Raw genomic sequence first — 22,512 nt, 5'->3', positions numbered from 1 at the left:
TTGGCCCAGAAATGTTTACACAATAAATAATGCTGAATGCAAAGTATTTAAAGTAGTATAGTCGTTAGAATGAACACAGAAAGTAAGGAGAAGAGGGGAAAGAAAGATGAATTTCTGGTAAAGCCTAGAATCTTATGTCAGACTTTAGAAGAAGAAAACTGTTTTCATTTCACAGACTGTTTTCTCTATAAAACCCGATAGGCCTTTTTGTACAGTAGAGTTTAGTCTGTCTTAGATGCACTGTCAAGTGCATCTGAATTAAGGCACAGGGCACTGGTCGATAAAACTTATCTACCTATTATGCAATTCTGTTTAATTATTTAATATTTACATGCAGAGTTTCATTACTCTAATGTCTCTTTAGTTTCCAAATTTTAAAATATCCCTAAGAGTTCCTCTTGTGTCCACAAACAGTTCTTTCTTTATGAATTGGACAAGTGCGTAAGGAAAACCTTCTTTGTCTAGGAATTCATCTATTGCCACCTAAGCTTTGGACAAACCAATTTCCTTAAGATAAGATACCAGCTTGTCTGTAGCCTTTTGTCTCTTTATATCCCCAACTCCTTATTTCTTTCCTACTTCCCTGATATGTCCTAAGTCAAAGTACCCAGTGTCCCTGTAATAAATAGTCTCTGTATTTGCCCAGTGTCAAGTGGCCCAAGAGCCCTTGATCTTCCACTTCAAGAAATATCTGAGGACTAGATTTTATCTTCTAGGCAGACTGTATTCCTCACCAACAAGTTTACAATTCATATACTTTAAGAAGGGGCCCTTCCTATTATTTTTCATCTAAATAAAATATAATTAGAAAGACTGCTTTCCCTCCAAAAATTAAAACTCATTCTATAATATAATCATGATTGGTTCAGGTTTATCTCTTTTTTTATTTTTTATTTATTTATTTATTTTTATTTTATTTTTTTTTTCAGTATGCGGGCCTCACACTGTTGTGGCCTCTCCCGTTGCGGAGCGCAGGCTCCGGACGCGCAGGCTCAGCGGCCATGGCTCATGGGCCCAGCCGCTCCGCGGCATGTGGGATCTTCCCGGACCGGGGCACGAACCCGTGTCCCCTGCATTGGCAGGCGGATTCTCAACCACTGCGCCACCAGGGAAGCCCTATCTCTTTTTTTTTAAAAAAAGGCACAGCTCTTTTTATCTTTTTCTTCATGTCTATGGCTAATTTTGAGTTTACTGAATACATGTAAATGACTTTGGGCCAGCGAGCTTTTGATTTCTGTCAGGCAACAAAAATGGCAGAAAGCATCAACATGAACGGGGCTCTGTCAAGCAGTGCAGGAAGTGCAGACTGAAGTCAGTCTCTTTCCTGAAATGTCCATGGCACCTAGAGTGGGCAGCCCCACACACCGTGTCTGTGTTTACCATTTCACAGGCTTGTTAGCAAAGAAGGCTGTGGATGCTGGCCTGAATGTGAAGCCTTACATCAAAACTAGCCTATCTCCTGGAAGTGGTGTGGTCACCTACTACCTGCGAGAAAGTGGAGTCATGCCTTACCTGTCTCAGCTTGGGTGAGGGAGAAATCTCTTACACCATTGCTTTTGTTTTATTGTATTCCACAGGTATTTTGCCAAGTCACCTTGTAATGGATGTAAGCTTATCTGATGGTGTCTAAAATTGTGTAGTCTTCTGTCAGATGGTAAACAGACAAACCCTCACATTCCGACAGAGCAGGGCCCTCCTGTGCAATTGTACTGGTTGTTCATCAGACAAGGGTGTCTGTGAAGAGAGCAGGGGCTGATATCAAGCCTGTGCTCTGCTGTAGCGCTGCACTCCTGGGGCAGGGAGCGTCTTTTCTCAGTTGCATGAAGGTGTGCTATGGGCTAGTGTTGGCTCTGCAACTGAATCTGCCCTTTGGTATGAAAATAATTACTTCCCATGCCTAAAAATGTTCTGACTCCTTGAAGTCAATTAGTTACCTGTTGCCAAATACAGTTTCTCCAATTAATCCACTATTCCTAATTTGGATGACATAGATTTTTGTCATGTGCCTCATAAAAGTCAGAAGTCCTTGGGATTATATAATAAGAGTAGTGAATAAAGACATCAAATGGCATATCTGATTTCAACTTTTAAAAATTCCAGATCATTCAGATAGACTCCGTATAATTTTCTTATAAATTTAAAAAGTAAATTACTTATAAAAGTAAATTATATGGAACAGAATAGAGACACCAAAAATAACCCATACAGCTATGGTCATTAATCTTCAACAAAGAAGGTGAGAATATGAAATGCAGAAAAGACAGTCTCTTTAGCAAGTGATGTTGGGAAAGCTGGACAGCCTCATGTAAATCAGTAAAATTAGAATACTCACACCATATACAAAAATAAACTCAAAATGGTTTAAAGATCTAAATGTAAGACATGACACCATAAAATTCCTAGAAGAGAACATAGGCAAAACATTATCTGACATAAATTGTAGCAATATCCCAAGGCAAAAATAAACAAATAGGACATAATGGAACTTAAAAGGTTTTTTTTGTTTTTTTGTTTTTTTGTGGTACGCGGGCCTCTCACTGTTGTGGCCTCTCCCATTGCGGAGCACAGGCTCCGGACGCACAGGCTCAGCGGTCATGGCTCACGGGCCCAGCCGCTCCACAGCATGTGGGATCCTCCCGGACCGGGGCACGAACCCGTGTCCCCTGCATCGGCAGGCGGACTCTCAACCACTGCACCACCAGGGAAGCCCAAAAAGTTTTTGCACAGCAGAGGAAAGCATAAACAAAATGAAAAGACAAGTTACAGAACGGGAGAAAATATTTGCAAATGATGTGACCGACAAGGGATTAATTTCCAAAATATACAAACAGCTCATACATCTCAATATCAAAAACAAACAAACCAACAACCCAATCAAAAGATGGGCAGAAGACCTGAATAGACATTTCTCCAAAGAAGACATACACATGGCCAACAGGCACAGGAAAAGATGCTCAACATCACTAATCATTAGAGACATGCAAATCAAAACTACAATGAGGTATCACCTCACACCAGTCAGAATGGCCATCATCAAAAATAATAAATGCTGGAGAGGGTGTGGAGAAAAGGGAACCCTCCTACACTGTTAGTGGGAATGTAAATTGGTGTAACCACTATGGAAAATGGTATGGAGGTTCCTTAAAAAACTAAAAATAGAGCTACCAAATGATCCAGCAGTCAGTGGAATATATCCAGAAAAGACAGAAACTCTAATTTGAAAAGATACATGCACCCCCGTGTTCATACCAGCACTATTTATAATAGCTGAGACACTGAAGCAGCCTAAGTGTCCATCAACAGATGAATGGATGAAGTAGATATATATACACAATAGAATACTAGTCAGCCATAAAACAGAATGAAATATTGCCATTTGCAGCAACATGGATAGACCTAGAGAATATCGTACTAAGTGAAGTGAGTCAGAGAAAGACAAATATTATATATTACCGCTTGTATGTGGACTCTAAAAAAAAATAATACAAATGAATCTATTTACAAAACAGACTCACAGACATAGAAAGCAGACTTATGGTTACTAAAGGGGAAAGGAGGGATTGCGGGGGAGAGGTGGGATTAGGAGTGTGGGGTTAACAGATACACACTACTATATATAAAATAGATATGGGACTTCCCTGGTGGTCCAGTGGTTAAGACTTCGGGCTTCCACTGCAGGGGGTGCAGGTTTGATCCCTGGTCGGGGAACTAAGATCCCACATGCTGCGTGGCGTGGCCAAAAAAAAAAAAAAAAAAAAGATAAACTACAAGGATTTACTGTATAACACAGGGAACACTATTCAATGTCTTGTAATAACCTATTGTGCAAAATAATCTGAAAAAAAATGTGTGTGTGTGTGTGTGTGTGTGTGTGTGTTTGTATATGACAATCACCTTGCTGTACACCTTAACATAATATTATAAATCAACTATACTTCAGTTTTTTAAAAAAGTAAATTATAAAAAGGACTCTTAATTGAATGATTTAGAATGGTTGAATAGTAGATCAAAATGTTCGCAAGAATGAAAGCTTTATAGAAACAGCCCTGTACTAAACTTACTTAAGTCAGTGGTCTCTAGGAACTGTAACCAGCAGGTGAGCCCAGAGAGTCATTCTCCATCCTGTGCCTCTCTCTTGCACCTAGGTTTGATGTGGTGGGCTATGGCTGCATGACCTGCATTGGCAACAGTGGGCCCTTACCTGAAGCTGTGGTAGAAGCCATCACGCAGGTGATTACAGAGGAACTTGTGGGTCTTCAGAGCTGTTGTCATGTTTCATATGATGTGTGATCAAAAGGCTGGTAATTTTAAGAAGGTCCAGGGAAGCATGGGATGTGGTTAACAGTACAGTCTTTGGAGTTGAGCGAAACTTATTAACTGTATACCTTTGAGCAAGTTAATTAACCTCTTTGTGCCTCAGTTTTCACAACTGTAACTGGAGACAATAATAGCGCCTGTTCCATAGAGTTGTGAGCATTAAGGTGATAGTGGACACGAAGGACATAGTGCAGCACCTGGCACACACGTGCTCCCTACACGTGGTTTTGACTGCAGAAGGCACAAGAATCGTTTGTTCCTGTTGTCTAAAAACTGGTTCCACGTCAGACAAATGAATGTAAACTAAATTGCATTGGCTTGATTTTTGTCCCATAAATTCTATAGCATTGAGAAATACTATTTGGTTTGCTTTGCATTAATTATAGAATCCCTGTCAGTCAATGTGGCTTCCTTTAGCTTTCAACATGCAGTCTTCCCCACCTGTTCTCAGGCCCCAGCAGCAAAATAACCAGGATGCTGCCTCCTGACCAACCTGCTATTTTCTCATGAGCAGAAACCACTGAATGTGTCTCTCAGCTGCTTTTGACCCAGAGTGTCTCCCACAGGGTCACCCTGTGTGCTCTTCTTCCCAGGGAGAGGACCAGGTGAAGGGGAAGCTTAAAGGGAAAACTTTGACAAATGGAGCCTAGGCACTCTTCTCTTTGCGACCTGCTTTTCCCCTTGCCTCACACAGGGGGACCTTGTTGCTGTTGGAGTACTGTCTGGGAACAGGAATTTTGAAGGGCGAGTCCACCCCAATACCCGAGCCAACTATTTAGCCTCTCCGCCTTTAGTAATAGCGTATGCAATTGCCGGGACCATCAGGATCGACTTTGAGAAAGAGCCACTGGGTAAGATCTTATTTGAGGGGTTACAGTTTTTCCAATGTATTTGAAAACATTACTGGGAGAAAGTTATTGCTTTCTTTAATAAATAATGAAAGTTAGACCCTCCAGAGATCAGAGGAGGAGTCTTCTTTATGCCCCAATACACAGCTAAGTCATAACTGAAATAGTTAAACAAGAATTTACTAAAGCGGGCTTCCCGGGTGGCGCAGTGGTTGAGAGTCCGCCTGCCGATGCAGGGGACACGGGTTCGTGCCCCGGTCCGGGAAGATGCCACATGCCGTGGAGCGGCTGGGCCTGTGAGCCGTGGCCACTGAGCCTGCGCGTCCAGAGCCTGTGCTCCGCAACGGGAGAGGCCACAACAGTGAGAGGCCCGCGTACTGAGGAAAAAAAAAAAAAGAATTTACTAAAGGGGGAGGGACAACAAAAGGGAAAGAAATACCCAAAGTAATGGAGATCTTGCCATTCTGGCTTCTTCTCCAGTCCCTTCCTTTCCAGTTCCCGCTTTAATCTAATGACAGGCACTGTTTTAATGTCTCCTCTGTAGGAACACATCCACTTAGTGCAGCTTCTCAAAATTCTGGGGAAAGGATGCTTTGTTTCCTTTCCTCTGGTCTCTTTGCTGTACCCTCCTCAACCCATGCTAATAAGCAGATTAGATAATATGAAAATGGTGCCCTGGAATTTACTTTTAGGAAATCATAGCTTTAGACATACAGCGGATCCTCATTATATATGGATTCCCTGTTTGCAAATTTGACTAATCATTAAAATGGATTTTAACCCCAAAATCAATGCTTATCACTCTCCCATGGTCACTCACAGATGTGCATGGGGCAGGGGCGAGGAGGGGTGCAGGTGTGAAAACTTTGAGTCCCTCACTGTGCCTGCTCTCAGCTGAGGTCGAACAAGGCAACATTCTGCCTTTTTACTGCAGGTCTTATACTGCAAACAAGTGTCCTGTTTGTGCTCTGTTTAGCACCATGTTTTTCACATTTTTGTGCTTTTTGTTGGTGATTTCACTGTTTAAAATGACCCCCGGGAGTAGTGCTAAAGTGCTGTGTAGCGTTCCTAAGCCCAAGAAGGCTGTGACGGGCCTCGTGTTAGACAGGCTCGCGAGTTCAATGTGAATGCATCATCGGTATGTGTGAAGTAAGGTGTCATGAAACAGAAACACACATAAAACAGGGTTATGTCTTGATCAGTTGACGACAGTGTTGTGGATGGAGGCTCTTGGGATCCTAACCCGTGTGTCCTCTGGGGGCAGTGACTGAGTATTCTCTGAGTGTGCACGTAGGCTTTACAGAACGTAACTACCCTGAACGAGACTTGACTGACTGTATGGGGCGATGAAAATGGGGTATGAGATGAAGTTTTTCTCACTAATAAACATTTTTTTTCCCCAGGGGTAAATGCAAAGGGACAACAGGTATTTCTGAGAGATATCTGGCCAACCAGAGACGAGATCCAGGCAGTGGAGCGTCAGTATGTCATCCCTGGGATGTTTAAGGAGGTCTATCAGAAAATAGAGGTGAGGTCCCAGCCCACCTGTGAGGGAAAGCTGCTCTTGTGCATCATCTCTGCCACCCTTGAGGCCAGTGGTGGTATCAACTATACAAAGTAACATTTCTTTAGATGATTGGGGAGGTGGTTATCCATCATTTTTCTCCTAAGACTCATGTTTTTCCAGACCCCACACTCCCCAGATGTTCCCAGAATTGAACAAGTGAGCGGCAGCCTCAGGAGGAAAGGCCCAGCTGTGTGTGATTCCTGGCCAGCTCTCCACAGCTACCCCCTTCCTCAGGCAGCCTGGAGTGTGCATCAACTATGGTTGAGGACCCCCTGATGTCACTGTAGTGGGTCACTGAGGCATCAAATGGTTGAATGCACCTCTCAGATGTATTTGCATGCTTTAAAAAAATAATAAAAATAAAAGCCACTCAGTAGGAAACACCACCCTATCAAACTACCGAAATACAAAACAACTTGCCGTGCATTTTACAAATACAGGGAAAAATGTATGGGGCTCAGCATCATTTTCTGCGCCCCTTGGATGTTACCACTTTCCCTAGTCTCTGTGATAGGCTAACACAAGGGCTTCAGCCTGGGGCTGGTGGTTTGAAACAAGAGGGCAGACTGGGGAGCAGAGTCACACGGGGGTCATATTCATGCATCGTGAATCCCACAGGCTGCTCGGTGGGAAATGGTACAAGGGAGTTTGGTAGATATTGGGTTAAATGTATTTCTCCGAAGTCTGAGTCAATGGACATGTAGAGCTAATTCAAGCCAATTTGAAGGCATAGCAGCTGTCTTTTACCAGCTAATGTCCTTATGACCTGGAGGTCTACTTCCCAGAATCTTCAGAGCATACATAATTTCCCCTGGGGTACAATCTGATTATTTCTTCATAAATTATATTTATAAGTATATGTATTAGTTATCCATTGCTCTGCAACAAATTACCCCCAAACTTAGTGAGTTAAAACAGCAAGCATTTTATCTCACAGTTTCCATGGGTTAGAAATGGAGGTGCAGCTTAACAGGGTGTGTGTGCCTTCACAAGGCCCCAGTCAAGGTGTCATCTGGGGCTGCAGTCTCATCTGAAGACTCAACTGGGGGAGGATCCATTTCTAAGACCACTCATGTGGTTGTTGGCAGGATAAAGGACCTCACATGCTGTGGGTGAAGGCCTCAGCTCCTCACTGTCTGTCAGCTAGAGGCTGCCCTCAGTGCCTTACTAGTGGGTCTCTTCACCTGCTCTTCACAGAATGGTAGCTGGCCTCCATCAGAGCAAGTAAGCAAGCAAGCGAGGGTAAGAGGTTGAAAGTGACAGAAGGCAGAGACTCTTTATAACCTAATCCTGGAGGTGAGTCACTAGGCTCAGCCCTTACTGAGCAGGAGGGGATCACTTAGGGGTGTAAATCCTAGAAGGCAGGTCTGTGGGGGCCATTCTAGAGGCTGCCTATCACAGAGCACATGTATTTTTAAATTACTTAGCATGGTGCTATCTTAGTATAGAGGAACTCTGTTTTGTGACCATTTAGAATAAGAATGGTTTTTACTGTGCTCTTAGCTTGAATATATGTTTGTGTATGCATGCTAAATTTTCCTTAGGATGGACTGTGATTAGATCTGCCTTTCCTTTTTTCTTTTTTCCCCAAGACTGTGAATGAGAGCTGGAATGCCTTAGCAGCCCCGTCAGATAAGCTATATTACTGGAATCCCAAATCTACATACATTAAGTCACCACCATTCTTTGAAGACCTGGTAGGACTTTTTATTTTTTAACAAAATGAGTTCTTAAAGTTTCTTGCCTTGTAAAATCTACTTGACTACCCAATACCCCTGCTTTGACTACCCATTTCATTAAAACCTTTACAAACCCGAGCAGATAATACTGGGGAGAGTTTGGGGAAGCTGAGTTATTTGGCTGGAGTGGGCCTACAGTTTCTCTGTCCAGGGCTTCTGTGTGGCTGTGTAGAGATCCCCTGGTGATCAAGTACCACCTGGACAAAGACTCAGTAAAGTCTGAGGGAATGTCCAGGAGAACATCCCCTGGGACCTGCCATATTTAACCTTATACCCATAAAAACAAGGGAAATCTTCTCTGAAACTGATGATCAAGGAGTCTGCACTGCCCTGGTTGGGACCGGGAGGACTCCTGCTGTCCTCAGCATCTGAGGCCTTCTCTGTATGTGGAGAAAGAGAATGTCGTTTGCAGCAGCATCCCTGTAGCTTTTGAGGGGATAGTGCCAATACTTCACCTCCCTTCAAGAGTGAGATCTGAATATTTTGCATAAATTCACCTCACTTTTCTAAACATCCCTGATAAAAGCAATAAAACTAGAATTTTCTATGCACTGATATAGGGCTATCATCTGGTTCAGGTCCATGGACCGCTACCGTTGGGGTTCCCCTGGTGACATGTTGGAGAAAACCCGGGCAAACACTGACTTACTGTGTTCTTTGGTAGACTTTGGATCTTCAGCCCCCTAAATCTATAGTGGATGCCTACGTGCTGTTAAATTTGGGAGATTCAGTAACAACGGACCACATCTCTCCAGCTGGAAATATTGCAAGAAATAGCCCTGCTGCTCGCTACTTAACTAACAGAGGGTAAGTAATGAATAAGGGGAGGAAGGCCTGAAGGCAGAAATGGAGAGAGTGAGGCCAGTAGTTCTCTTTTCATCAGGTCTCCTTAGAGTCAAACTTTGGTTTTTCACTGAACCCTGGGGCTTTTGTTTATTTTTGTTTTTTGTTTTTGCGGTACGCAGGCCTGTCACTGTGTGGCCTCTCCCGTTGCGGAGCACAGCGGACGCGCAGGCGTCGCGGCCACGGCTCACGGGCCCAGCCACTCCGTGGCATGTGGGATCCTCCCGGACCGGGGCACAAACCCGCATCCCCTGCATTGGCAGGCGGACTCTGAACCGCGCCACCAGGGAAGCCCAAACCCTGGGACTTGAAAACCAATTGCTCTAGAAAGAGCAATTTTCGAAGTTTGCTGCTTCGAAGCTTCGAAGCTTCCCTGGGAGACTCCATCAGCACATGAACCCCCACAGGGATGAGGACCTTCTTTATGAGCAGGTGTACTCATTAGACTCAGCTGTCATCCCTACCCCAAGCTTGGCTGATTGTTAAAGTACAAGGCTCTGCTCTTCACCTGTGGCAGAGCCTGATTACACCTGAAGCACTCGACAGGGCTAGAACTGGAAATGCATTGATATTTCCTGGTTGAGAGACATATTCTTTACAGAGATCCACTTCAAGGATCTGCAGTTTACGCATCCATTCAGCAATCCTTCAGTCACATACCAATTTTAACAGGCATTATACCAGTATTATCCACTGTTATTTAATATACCACTGTCAATCGATGTCGATCCTAAATGGGACTTTCCATGAGAATTGTCTAGGGAGATAAAAGTTCCTGGTTCCTGTCCCCACCTCCTGAATCAGCTTCTTCAGGGATGGGGCCAGAGCCAATTTGAGAAAAAAAATTCAACACCTTTTTTTTCCCAGTGGGAGAGAACAACTGCCTTGCCCCTCATCTCACTTGCCTGGTGGCTAACCCATTTTCTTCATGAATTTCCCTTTCTATCCTGCCCACTCATCTCTGCCTTCTCCTAGTGCACCCTATGGGACAGTCTATTCATTCAGACCAAGAATATTTCATATTCCCCAGAAATGTGAGTGTTTTAAGTTTAAGAAGATAGCCCACATCTAGAGGAGGTGATGCACAGTGGTCTGTGTCAAGATTTTTCTTTAACGCAGGGCAACCATTTTTTAAAATGTATGGGAACTGCCTATACACAGATACATATTGTGAGATTTTAAAGGGATATGATTCTGCTTTGAGTGGGAGACACAAGTCCATCAGCAAGTAGAAAAGGGCAGGTGATATTCAAGATGAGTCAGTGAGTCCGTGCTCTTTCACTCACCCACACTGCTCGGGACATACTGCCCACCACCTTGTTCACTGAATGTTCCAAGCAAGGCCAAGTACCCTTCTGCCTGAGAGCCTTTGGTTGAGCTGGCTGTTTTTTCCTCTTGGATGCCCTTCCCCAAGATACTCTTAGCTAACTCTCTCGCCAAGTTCAAGTCTTCCTCCATGAGTTCACTCCCACCATACTCCTGTTCTCCTTGCCCTGGTCTACCTTTTCTTTTTTCTAAGGTATTAACCACAATCTAGTAACACTTGCATAGGATGCTCTTTAAAAAAATGTCTTTGTCTCCAGCTTCTAGAGTGTAAGCCCTGCAAAGGCAGAGATCTTAATTGGTTTTGTTCACTGTTCACCCAGAACAGCTCCTGGCACATAGCTGGTGCTCAATAAAAAGTTGTTGAGTGGAATGAATGGGAGAAAAGGCTTCTAAGAACAAACAGAAAAACTAGAGAAACACAAGATTGAGGCTGGAGGAAGAAACTAGAAAATGAGCAGTGACCAACACCTTTTTAGATTGGTGATTATTGATACTCTAGAGAATTGAATGAAAGGAGATATACCTTTCCCATAAAAATGCACATGCACATTTTAGACATAATTTCAGGGGTTCATAGACACACTCACCTACTCCTGAAGCCCATTCAAAGACTCTCAATCTTCAAATTAGATCTAACTAATAAATCATTAACCACACGCTTCCTAGCATTAAGAAACAGCCCAGTGAACTGGTCACCATGTTCATTTTAAGATGTTGTTACTCACTTTGCAAAGTGTCCTTTCATTGGGACCCAAAGACAAGATTCTCCTGTCTGCCTCTTTGACACTGCCCTGATTTTGATCTTATGAAAATTCTAAGTCATGTCTCCAGTTATGTGTCTTTTCATTGCACTGAGGTCCTGGTAACTCGGGGACAAATTTGAACCTACTTCTGTTTAGTTTATAGAATGTATTTTATGTGTCCCCATTCTTGGCTCCACCTGACTGGCCTACCCTGAGTATTATTCCCTTTGTTTGTTCTTTTTATCCATTTTTAGCATTTTACCTTTTGTGAAGCTTTATAGGCTACCCTACTGAATCAGTAAAATAAATACTCTTATTAAAGTCCCTCCCGATTGCTCTACTCAGATTTACAAGGCTGTAGGTTGCTGCTGGGAGCATACTGATTCACAATCCCACCTGCCACCTCTTACTCTGCCCTCAGTTGAAGCTATGGGAACAGCTTTTCTGCCTTGGAGAACAATACTTAGCAGACTTAGAGAAACACCTAGGTTTGTGGGTTTTCTCTTTTCTTGGGGTAAGCCAAGTTTAATCTTCTCTAACCAGCTCCTCTCCTGCTTTCGTTATCAGCTTGACTCCACGAGAATTCAACTCCTATGGCTCCCGCCGAGGTAATGACGCCATCATGGCACGGGGGACATTTGCCAATATCCGCTTATTAAACAAATTCTTGAACAAGCAGGCACCACAGACTATCCATCTGCCTACTGGCGAAATTGTGAGTATTGTGTCTTCTACTTCATTAAGCCAGAATTTCTCAGGCTCTGGGTGGTTGGATGTTTGCACCATCACTTTCCTTTCGGTCTTATTTTTATTTCACAGCTCATCCTACCTCTTGCTTTGTACAGTCCCTCTTGCCAGGTGTCCACGTATATAGAGTTCATCCTTGATGGAGAGGCCCTTTAAACTGGGAAACCTTTTCCTGCTTAGAGATTCTGCTTCATGCTTTAACTAAGTCTAGTTTCCTAGGAGTTGAGCTTAAAAACCGCTGAGTGAAATTTCGTCAGTTCAGAGTACTCGAAGGGGAAATTCCAGGTTAAGGTGTAGGATATTTATTAAGAAGTGCTTTTTTATTGGGTTGGCCAAAAAGTTCGTTTGGGTTTTCGGTAGCCTCGTATGGAAAAACCCGAATTAACTTTTTGGCCAAGCCAATATAACTTTAATAGCATTTAATTAATTTACCGTATCACTAGGAAAAGAAGGAATGTAGAGGATTGTGCAGGCCTGCTTGGGTCCTAACGGGAACCGTTTGGAGTTGGCATATTACAGCTGGAATTGTCTGTTCACAGATGGCAGGCCTATGAGAGGTGGGGAAGCCTGCACTTTAAGTCAGACAAGCCTGGGTTCAAGCCCCAGCTCCACCTCATATCAGCTGTGGAGCCCTCAGCAAGTTATCTCCCTCTCTGAGCCTCATTTTTCTTACTTGAGAAGTAGAAATAATAACTACTTTTTAAGGCTCTGAGGCTTAACCTTGAATGGAATGACAGGTAAAACACCTAGCATAGCATCTGGCACAGCAGTAGGTCCTCAAGGTCACTCCCCTTCCCAGTGAATGCTGTGAAACCGCATGAAAACTGGTTAAGCTACTTACGAAATAACCCTCACAAATTATTTTAAAATGATAATGGCTAAATACGTCTGTGGAACTTACTCCATCCCAGGTGCTGTTCTAAGCTTTTTGCATATACTGACTTGTTCAATCCTCATAACAACCCTTTGAGTAAGGTACCATAATTCTCCTTGTTTTAAGTTGGCAAGTGGAACCTAGAGAGCTCATGTAACTCCCTAAGTTCACAAATCTGAGGAGCTGAGATTAAAACCCACGGAGTCAGGCTCTGTCCGAAGTCAACGCTCTTTACCACCAAACACACTGCCTCACTTGTAACTGGTTCTATGTTTGTAAAGCAAATTCATCATAGATACTCTGATCACCAGGATCCAGCACAAAGTCAGTGCACAGGAGATATCTGTTCAGTGAATAGCAGGGATGATAAACTATTAAGTGAAAAAGATACAAATAAATGGTAAAATCCCCAAGAGATGAAGGGGAAGGACTTGCAGTTACAGACTTTGGAGGCCTCCAGGATACTGACTGTCACAATGAATCTCCCTCATTTACAGCCCTGCCATTGCACAGAACTCCTAGTCGGTTGCTTAGTGCCTCAGCTTAAATAAGGAGACAGAATGAGAGATGAAGAGTCAGGCCTTGAACTTGGAAGACAAAGAACAGAGGATATATAAAGGACAACAGATAATTCAAAGAGTAGAAGAAAACTAAGGAAAACAACTGTCTCTTCAGAATGATAAGAGATGATTTTCTGTTGCTGTAAAGTAATCAGAAGACAAGAAAGAGCTCCTTAAAAAAAAAAAAAAAAAAGCCCCTAAAATTTCACAGGAAAAGTTGATTAGTTGAGAATATCTTCCAGAATATAGAAAGACAAAGGGGAAATTAGAAAATGTAAGAAAATTAAAGACTGAACTGAGGAGGGCCAACATCTGACTGAATAGAGATGCTAAAAAGAACAGACAAGATCTGAGAGGAAATTATTAGAGAATTAACACAAGAAAATTCCTCAACTGCAAAATCTGAGATTCCAGATTCAAAGGTCCACTGAGTGCCCAGCCACATGATTAAAGAAGACCCACTCCAAGTGACATCATTGTGAAATTAAGACAGCAAAGTTGGGAATTCCCTGGCGGTCCTGTGGTTAGGACTCGGAGATTTCACTGCTTGAGGGCCTGGGCTCGACCCCTGGTTGGGGAACTAAGATCCCACAAGCCGCGCGGCACGAACAGCAGAGGTAAGGAGACCTAGAAACTTCAGAGAGGGAAAAACAGCTTATGTGCATTGTCCTGGGGATCAGACGCGCTCACAGCAACCCAGGAAACAGACTGAGGGAAGTTATTAAAATCTGTGTCCCTCATACTTCCAGCCAAGCGAGATTAAAGTAATAACACATTCAGATATTCAAAAGCTTTAAAAATACCTTCAGTCTCAGTCTCAAGAAGCTACTTAGTAACTGTATTACACCAAAACGAGGGAACAAACCAAAAAAAGAGGAAGATGTAGGATCCAGGAAAAAGAAATACAGGGAATCGACAGGATGTTGGGGAAAGAATAGCCATCAGTCCACACAGGAACGTTGGGCTCCAGGAGTAACACCCCATGAAAAAGATTTTTAAATTAGATTGCCTGATAGATTTGAGTGTCTTTAGAGAAGACTTGTATTGATACTTTAGGCAGTGCATTTGGGGATTAATTAACAGGTAGGGACAGAAATAGGTGAGCACACACGCAAAAATTTTATTCCAGTGCAAAAAAATTTTTTAATTGCCAAGAAAAGGAAATCAGAGTATATTATGTGGCTCAGCTATAAGTGGCATTTACATAATCAAAACGTATGACAATGATATGAGAGGGCCGCGGAGAGTAGGGGGTGGGGGAGGGGAAGGAGCACGGTGGTTAAAAGAACTAAATCATCAAAGTAGGAAATTAATAATAAAAAAGGAGAAATGAAGAACTGGCCGATTAAATATAGTACTTAGGGATACAGAGGCACAATAACAGAAGAAACCATTAAATTTTATGTTTTCTTTAGAAGAGCAGGAGAGTGCAGGAGCTCATGCTTTATAAGCTGCTTGCTACTCTCAGTTTGGCTCATGTATGAGAAAAGCCAGGAGCTGGCAATTCTAGACCTGCTTAGTCCCACTCATCTTGGGTTCCAAGACCTGCTTTGCCATGGGATTGTCAGCTTTGCGGTAGTTTTGAAAGCACTTTAAAAAACACACACTCCCACAGTCTTAATATACAAAGCTACTAATAAATATCTCTGAAAATATCAGGTAGGTTGTTTCTTTCTGGTCTTTGAAAGGATCCAGGCTATTTGGTTAGGGAAGGCTTTCACTGTTGTGTTTTTGTTTTGGTTTTTTTTTTTTTTTTTTAACAGTTTCTATATTCATGAGCTCTATCCAGCTGAAGACATACAGAATCTTACCCAGATTTAGGCAATGCCATGTGACATCAACCACAGTCTCCATCCTTTCACCACAATAGTAATTTGTGAAAGCCTACTTGAGAATTTGATTAGACACCTTTCTAGAGCTCCTTTCAAATCAAATACTCCTTCTTTTGGACAGATCTTATTTTCTGACTTAAATAGCCAGGAGAAAACAATGTTTTATTACTCACCAGCAATGATATCATCTCTTTGTGAAGTCTCAGCTCAGCAGAATATTCAGAGTTCCTGTGAGAAACAAATGAACCTATTTGTGGAAGATGTTTCTCATATATACTAAAAGATCCGTTAATCCTTTCCTGTCCTTTTTTTTTTTTTTTTCTGTCCTTTATTGATTGGTGCTTCCATCAGTGTTTCTACTGTCTCTACCTTGACCTCTATGTAGAAGGGTGACAAATAAGAGTTTGCATTTTATGTAATTTCCGAACATGTGACCTTCTTTCTGTTTGGCCACCCTTCACAACTAACCATCACTGAGTTTCTGGTACTCAGTCAAAACCCAGGTTTAGGTGGGATTCTCTGCTTTAGCTTTAAAATATTTTAATCAATGGAAGAGTTTTAAAAAAAACTGATCTAATTTCCTTTTTTTCCCCTGATGCCCTAGGATTTGAATGTTTTTCTAAAACTAGGACAATTAGGCATTTCACTTAAGAGTATAAAATTCAATTTTATAGAGGTATGTAGATGGAGTTAACTGGAAATTTGTAGACCAGGCAACTGACTGGTTGAGTGTTCCATTGACTTTACGTTGGCTTAGCCGACTACAGACACTTCTGCCCCTGCATGTCCCACCAGGACTCACTGCCGTGTGTCCACACTCTGTGCCTTTACTGCATCTGTAAAGCCTTCCTCTTCTCTTCCTCAGCTTGATGTGTTCGATGCCTCTGAGCGGTACCAGCAGGCGGGCCTTCCCCTGATAGTTCTGGCCGGCAAAGAGTACGGCTCAGGCAGCTCCCGAGACTGGGCGGCCAAGGGCCCTTTCCTACTGGTGAGTAGGATGCAGAGACATCCCAGCAGGCAGCTGCCCCTCTGAACCGGAAGGGAAGCTGGGAGGGAGGCCAGAAATAAAATGCTTTGCTTCACTTTCCAAGATGTTGTAGAAGAGCAAAGCAAGCTCGGGAAAGCATGGAATGTTTATTCATCTCCTGCTTCTTGGTAGATCAGGATTTACTTCACTGAGTGAAGGGTAATCTAGAGTTCACCGGGTTCCCTTAGATCAAACGTTGCTATCCTGGGAGCTGTGGATCTTTGGGGGTGTCTACAGAACAGTTCGGGGGAGGGTCCTGAAGTCTGTCTATCCAGAAGTGTGTAGTATGTGTCTTTTTTTTTTTTTTAATGGGGAAAGTTTCATGGTTTTCATAACGTTCTCAAAGGTTAACACCTGATGTTTATTCAAGGCTCTTGTCCCAGGTGAATGTGAGGAATAAGCTACGGCTACTGTATCGTCAGGTTCACAGAAGGGAAAAAGTAAGGAGCCTGAGCTTTGGATAAGCTTGGGGAATGCACTTTTTACAGTTGCTTATCGCTGCCTGTGAAAAGTCTGCATACAGGCTCAACAGAAAAGGAAGCCCTCTCTGTATGTAGACAGTCAGCTCTTTGGAACCTTCAGCCATTTCAGGGCTTGACCTGCATCAGGTGTCCCTGTGGGAAGGGCCATGCAGGAGCTTTTACCTCTCTAGCATTTGCTTGCTCTGAAAGCAGGGCACACTCCTGGTGACTGACTTTAATCCTCAGGATAGGGCAGAATAGCTTAGCTGATATCAATTTAAATAATGATGGCTCAAGCAAATCAATGCACTTGGCAGACGCTAAGTAAGTTGATATCCACAAGTACAGTAAAAAAAATATATGGCTGTATGGCAGGCAGCCCTCCAGAAGCCCAGGCTTCTGAAAAATGTCTTTGAACATCACACCTATATTTTTTTTTAGGCAATCGGTTTGCAGTGGGTGGGGGGGGAGATGTTCTTATTAGTTGGCAATTTGTCAAAGGCCTGCCTTTTCTAGAAACTGCTGAAAAGAACCTAAGAAATTACAGAAGAAAGGATTTTAGGGAGGGAGCTGGGCGCTGCAGGGAGCAGTCAGGTGGGGACAGTGAGATCTGGGGAGTAAGAAGAGACCTGGCACCGAGGGGCTCTCTAGAGGCTTGTTGGGCTGCACCAGCCACGAGACCAAAGAAAGAGCCCGGATACAGCGACAGAGACATCAGTGGTTTAATAGAGGGGGGCTCTTACACATCTGAAGCAAGGTCCTGCGACGACACCCCCACCGTGTGCAGCAAACAGCAAGCAGGACACAGCAACAGTCTTCCCTCCCCTGGGGGAGGAGGAGACTACCATTTATAGGGAGGATTGATGTCAGGTTGGCTCATTAGTTACCAGGGAAACCAGCAGGTGGGGCCTGTCTCTCACAGCCCCTCAGGTTAACCACCACCACTAGGGCAGATGTTTCCCTTTAATAAACTAGCAGGTGGGGCCGTTCTGGCCTAAGGGGCAGGGGGCAAGCACATTCATGTGAGTAGGGCAGAGGTGAAGCAGGGACTGGTCGAGCAAGGGATGTACAAAGAGCAAGAGAACAGCCATCTTGAGGGGCCTGACCACACACGTCTATAGACTTCTCTACAGAACTGCTCCGAGTTCTGTCTGCCCAGACAGCCCTACACACTTCATTCTGTAGCTGCCCAGCCTCGGCCACTAGGCAACCCCGGGCTGTCCTCATGCAGAGAGGGACAGACAGCTGTGATCTGCAGTGCTGCAGGGCCCTTTACACAGAGCTTGAGACGTGAATGACCTGTGTTTACAAAGATTGCCACTTCCCCCCAAATAAGTATACAGTACATATATACATAAATCCAACAAAATACCTACTATCCTAAAGAATCTGCCCTTCCTCTATAAATTTGCTTTTAAATTTGGAGACACCTTGGGATTTTAAAAAAACACCTGTGCCTGGATCTCATTCCCAGAGATTCTGGTTTAATTGGTAAGGGGAAAGGCCAGGACATCGGGATTTTAAAAGTCTCCCCAGTGATTCTAATATTCAGCAGAGTTTGACAACTACTGCTCTATAGACATGGTTCTCCTAAAAGAATTACTCTCTTCTCCCACCCATGCTCCCTGTTAGAGATTCTGATACAGTAGACCTGGGGTAGTACCCATGAATCTACATTTTTTTAAAATTAATTTTTATTGAAATATAGTAGATTTACAATGTTGGGTCAGTTTTGGCTGTACAGCAAAATTAATCAGTTATACATATACATATGTATAACTCTTTCTAAGATTCTGTTCCCATATAGGTGATTACAGAGTATTGAGTAGAGTTCCCTGTGCTATACAGTAGGTTCTTATTAGTTATCTATTTTATATATAGTAGTGTGTATATGTCAATCCCAACCTCCCAGTTTATCCCCCCCATTCCCCTTTGGTAACCGTAAGTTTGTTTTCTACATCTGTGACTCAAGAATCTACATTTTTAACAAGCTTCCTGAGTAACCCTGATTCAGGGGATCTTAAAAGTGTACCCTAGATATTGAGACCTTTTAGGGGTATCTTACTATTATATTACAGTTAACTAATATTTGAGGATGGGATATTCTAGTTAATCAAGTATCCTGGTTTATTGATCATTGCTGTACATTGCCAGTTATAGATTACCAGTAAAATGTACTTTATAGGAAGCTTTCTATCAAGATTATAGTCAATGTAATTTGATCCCTGAAACAGGAAGTATAAAAGCAGCACACAGTAGGTAATCATTTACTTTCTCTGTAGTATGTTCTGAAAGTTGTGTTTTTATTAAATCTTCGGTGTCGGCTGATGCACCTACAGTAATAGCAAAATTCAAGGGGAAAAATGAATTTTCCTTATGTTTCTTTGTGCTGAGGTTTCCAGATACAGTGGAATTTTGCTGAGAAATGTTGTATCACAAAGTGGCTAAGTGTGTGGTTAGACTGCATGGGTTCAGATATTGGGTAAACCACTGACTACTAGGGTACAGGGGCACAATAACAGCGTCTACATCGAGGGTTGGGGGAGGGTGGGAGGAGAGTTCATTTCAGTGCCTACATGCTGCCTACACAGTGCAGGTAATCAGGTAAGCCTGGCTACTGTTGTTTATAACTAGGGGGCGACATTTTACGTAAATGATTAATTGTTACTTATGAAGAATTTAGGTGGGAGAAGAGTTTTGACTTACGAAGCCTTTGTAAAGTGTCTGTGTAACTAAAGAAAAACTGTCCAAACTACTCTGTTGGCTCATCAGGGAATCAGAGCTGTCCTGGCTGAGAGTTACGAGCGCATTCACCGAAGTAACTTGGTCGGGATGGGGGTGATCCCCCTCGAGTATCTCCCCGGGGAGAATGCAGACACCCTAGGACTCACAGGGCGGGAACGATACACTATCAGCATTCCAGAAACCCTCAAACCACGAATGAAAGTCCAGGTCAAGGTAAGTCGGCGCCTTTCCATGCCAGGCCCCGCTCAAAGGCCCTGCGTTCGTCATCAATCTTGTTAGAAGGAAATCAGTGGGATTTGGAAGGAAAAAAAAAAAATCCCTCAGTAGACGTGCTTTAGACTTAGGAGTTCTACTAGCACCTTTCTGACCTGCCAGCACAGTGATGCCACACTATGTCGGTTTATTATTTATTCTGTTTACTCATAGAGTTATATCAGTTCCATCCTTCCTCCCAAACCCACCAGCCCCACTGTCTCCTGTTCCTCCCAATCTCAGCCCAGAGAACAGTGATGAAAGCTCAGGGATAGGTAGGGCATTTTCACATTACCTTAAAAACACCTTTTTAGTATAAACCTGCGAACAGACACACTCACCCCATCCCTGAGCCTCACCCCAGGAGGCCGACTTTTATTAGCCCAAAGGTGAAAATGACAGTGCCCTGGATGAGGTAAGGATGAAGAACCAGCACCAAGGTCCCAGGGTGACCTAGCTGCCCAGGCAGACTAAGCCGCTGAGCTGTGTCCCAGGGTGAGCAGCTGGGCCAGTGCCTAAGGGACAACCTTAACGAAACATCTGCTGACTGCCGACACTTCCATCCTCGGGCAGTCCCTGGAGGAAGTTTAGAAAATATCCCAAACGCCACTACTAGCTACTGCCCTGAGAGGCTATTTCTAATTCTCAGGTGTCTCTCACTTCCATCACTTATTCTCTGCAGTGCTTGCTTTACTGTGTACATCAGTACACTGGGGATCTTGTTAAATAAAATGCAACTTACTGCTCAGCAGGTCTGGGCTGGGGCCAGCGGGCGCCTGTTCCTGGCACTGCCGGGGTGTGGACCACACTTGGAGGGGCAGCCTGAGGGCAGGCCGGGCAGGAGGCCTCTGCAAAGGGCTGGCTCGCCTCCTCCCTCAGCGAGTCTTCTCTGCTTCTTCGTCCTCCCAGCTGGATAACGGCAAGACCTTCCAGGCTGTCATGAGGTTTGATACCGACGTGGAGCTCACTTATTTCCACAACGGGGGCATCCTCAACTACATGATTCGCAAGATGGCCAAGTAGGCGCTGGTTTCCTCGGAGACGGGCATCCTGGCCGCAGTGGGGAGGAAGCGCAGTGCCTGCAGCCCGCAGGCCCTGGCATGGCAGTCTCTCCACCCCACCCTTTCCCCTCCCCTCCCCTCCCCTCCCCTCCCCTCCCCTCCACGCAGGGGCGCTTCCTGCCCGGGGCGCTTCCTGCCCAGGGCGGCCCTAAGGTTCAGTGCCAATCCTCTGCACACAAAATCAGCAGTCTCTACATGCTCTATTTTTGTTAATCTTTTTATCTTTTTCTAGAATTTGGAAGCTTAGAATGGTGGGATTGTCAGTTGTGCCAGAAGGGAGAGCTGAGCCCTTTACAGTTACTGATCATAGTATATGTTGATTTTTCACTCTTAGCCTGTACTGTTCAGCTGAACACAAATGTCTCCTGCCTGATTTTTGGTTCCTCTGTTACCCTCTGCTCAGTGAAACCTTTCCCTCGAGAGTCCTTTGCCTCTGCATACCGTCCCAATGTTAACTGACAAGGCAGAGAAGTACTTTTTCACACTTCAAATCCTAGCTGTGACAGTAATCCCCTCGCCCCGCCTTTTCCTCCAGAGTGAATGATCCAGACACCTCGTGGATGGCTCAGAGGTTGAAATTTTTGGATTATGTACCTTTTGATAGATCAACACTGAAGAAATATGGAGGTTTCTTTTACTATATTCAAACATTTTCCCCAGAAAATTTTTCATGTATCGAGAGAACTTTGGATGTGGTTTTGGAGAGAGATGCAGAACATTTCTAATTTGAATACGATTAAATCTATTTTCAAGGAAAACTTTTTGACTTTGATACTGAATTCTGCTGTGCGTGTGGCCCTCGTTTTGGAATATGTAGAGCAGAGCAAATCTCAGACTGCAGGATCCTGAAGCCTGGATGACCTTCGAGTTCTCCTCTTTTTGTAATCACGTCAGTAATATGCAGGTTAAATGGCTGTGTTGAACCTCATTTGGGAGCAAACAAGAAGGTAGCAATAGCCTGGTAGCAGCAGCAATAATGTAGTCTGGTGAACGGATCATAATTTTTTTATTTTCATCTAGGTTATCTGCTCATTTTCATCACTGAAGTCATTTCAGGGCACATGTCTTAGGCTACTCCAGCTGCCATAATGAAATATCATAAACTGAGTGGCTCAAACATCAAACATTTATTTTCTCACAGTTCTGGAGTCTAGAAGAGTCCAAGATCGAGGTTCCAGCAAATTCACTTTCTGGTGAGAGCTCTCTCTCTTCCTGGCTTACAGCCAGCTACCTTCTCACTGTGTCCTCACGTGGCCTTCCCTTAGTGCCTGCGCACGGAGAGAAAGCACGAATGAATGAGCTCTCTGGTGTCTTCATCTTACAAGGGCCCTACTCTAGTGACCTTTTTTAACCTTAATTACTTCCCTAGAGGTTCCATCTCCACAGAGTCAGAGTGTCGGGGAGGACTTCAACATATGAATTTTGGGGGGACAACATTCAGTCCATAACAGGGCACCTTAACAGCTTACAAATTAATCTTCTTGTAATGAATTTTAAGTCTCAACTTTAGCACACAGGGTTTGTGCGCTGGTCAACAGAACACCTAGGATCAAATCCTGTCTCCACCTCT

General features: G+C 43.7%; 1 protein-coding gene across 1 annotated transcript in view; it reads left to right on the top strand.

The window, feature by feature from the left end:
- Positions 1-21,700, top strand: part of ACO1 (aconitase 1) — a 60,845-nt gene extending 39,145 nt beyond the window's left edge. The window contains exons 12-21 of the mRNA XM_059072779.2: positions 1,391-1,526; positions 4,146-4,230; positions 5,012-5,168; positions 6,569-6,693; positions 8,325-8,429; positions 9,136-9,278; positions 11,951-12,098; positions 16,262-16,384; positions 19,657-19,842; positions 20,791-21,700. Coding sequence (XP_058928762.1) covers positions 1,391-1,526; positions 4,146-4,230; positions 5,012-5,168; positions 6,569-6,693; positions 8,325-8,429; positions 9,136-9,278; positions 11,951-12,098; positions 16,262-16,384; positions 19,657-19,842; positions 20,791-20,904 — 1,322 coding nt within the window. The 3' untranslated portion in view covers positions 20,905-21,700. The remainder of the gene's footprint in view (positions 1-1,390; positions 1,527-4,145; positions 4,231-5,011; positions 5,169-6,568; positions 6,694-8,324; positions 8,430-9,135; positions 9,279-11,950; positions 12,099-16,261; positions 16,385-19,656; positions 19,843-20,790) is intronic.
- Positions 21,701-22,512: the final 812 nt, after the last annotated feature.

Source organism: Kogia breviceps, chromosome 8 (assembly GCF_026419965.1).
Source record: "Kogia breviceps isolate mKogBre1 chromosome 8, mKogBre1 haplotype 1, whole genome shotgun sequence".
Taxonomy (NCBI): Eukaryota; Metazoa; Chordata; class Mammalia; order Artiodactyla; family Physeteridae; genus Kogia; species Kogia breviceps.
Note: the sequence above shows the minus strand (reverse complement) of the source record. Positions and strands in the feature narration are given on the sequence as shown.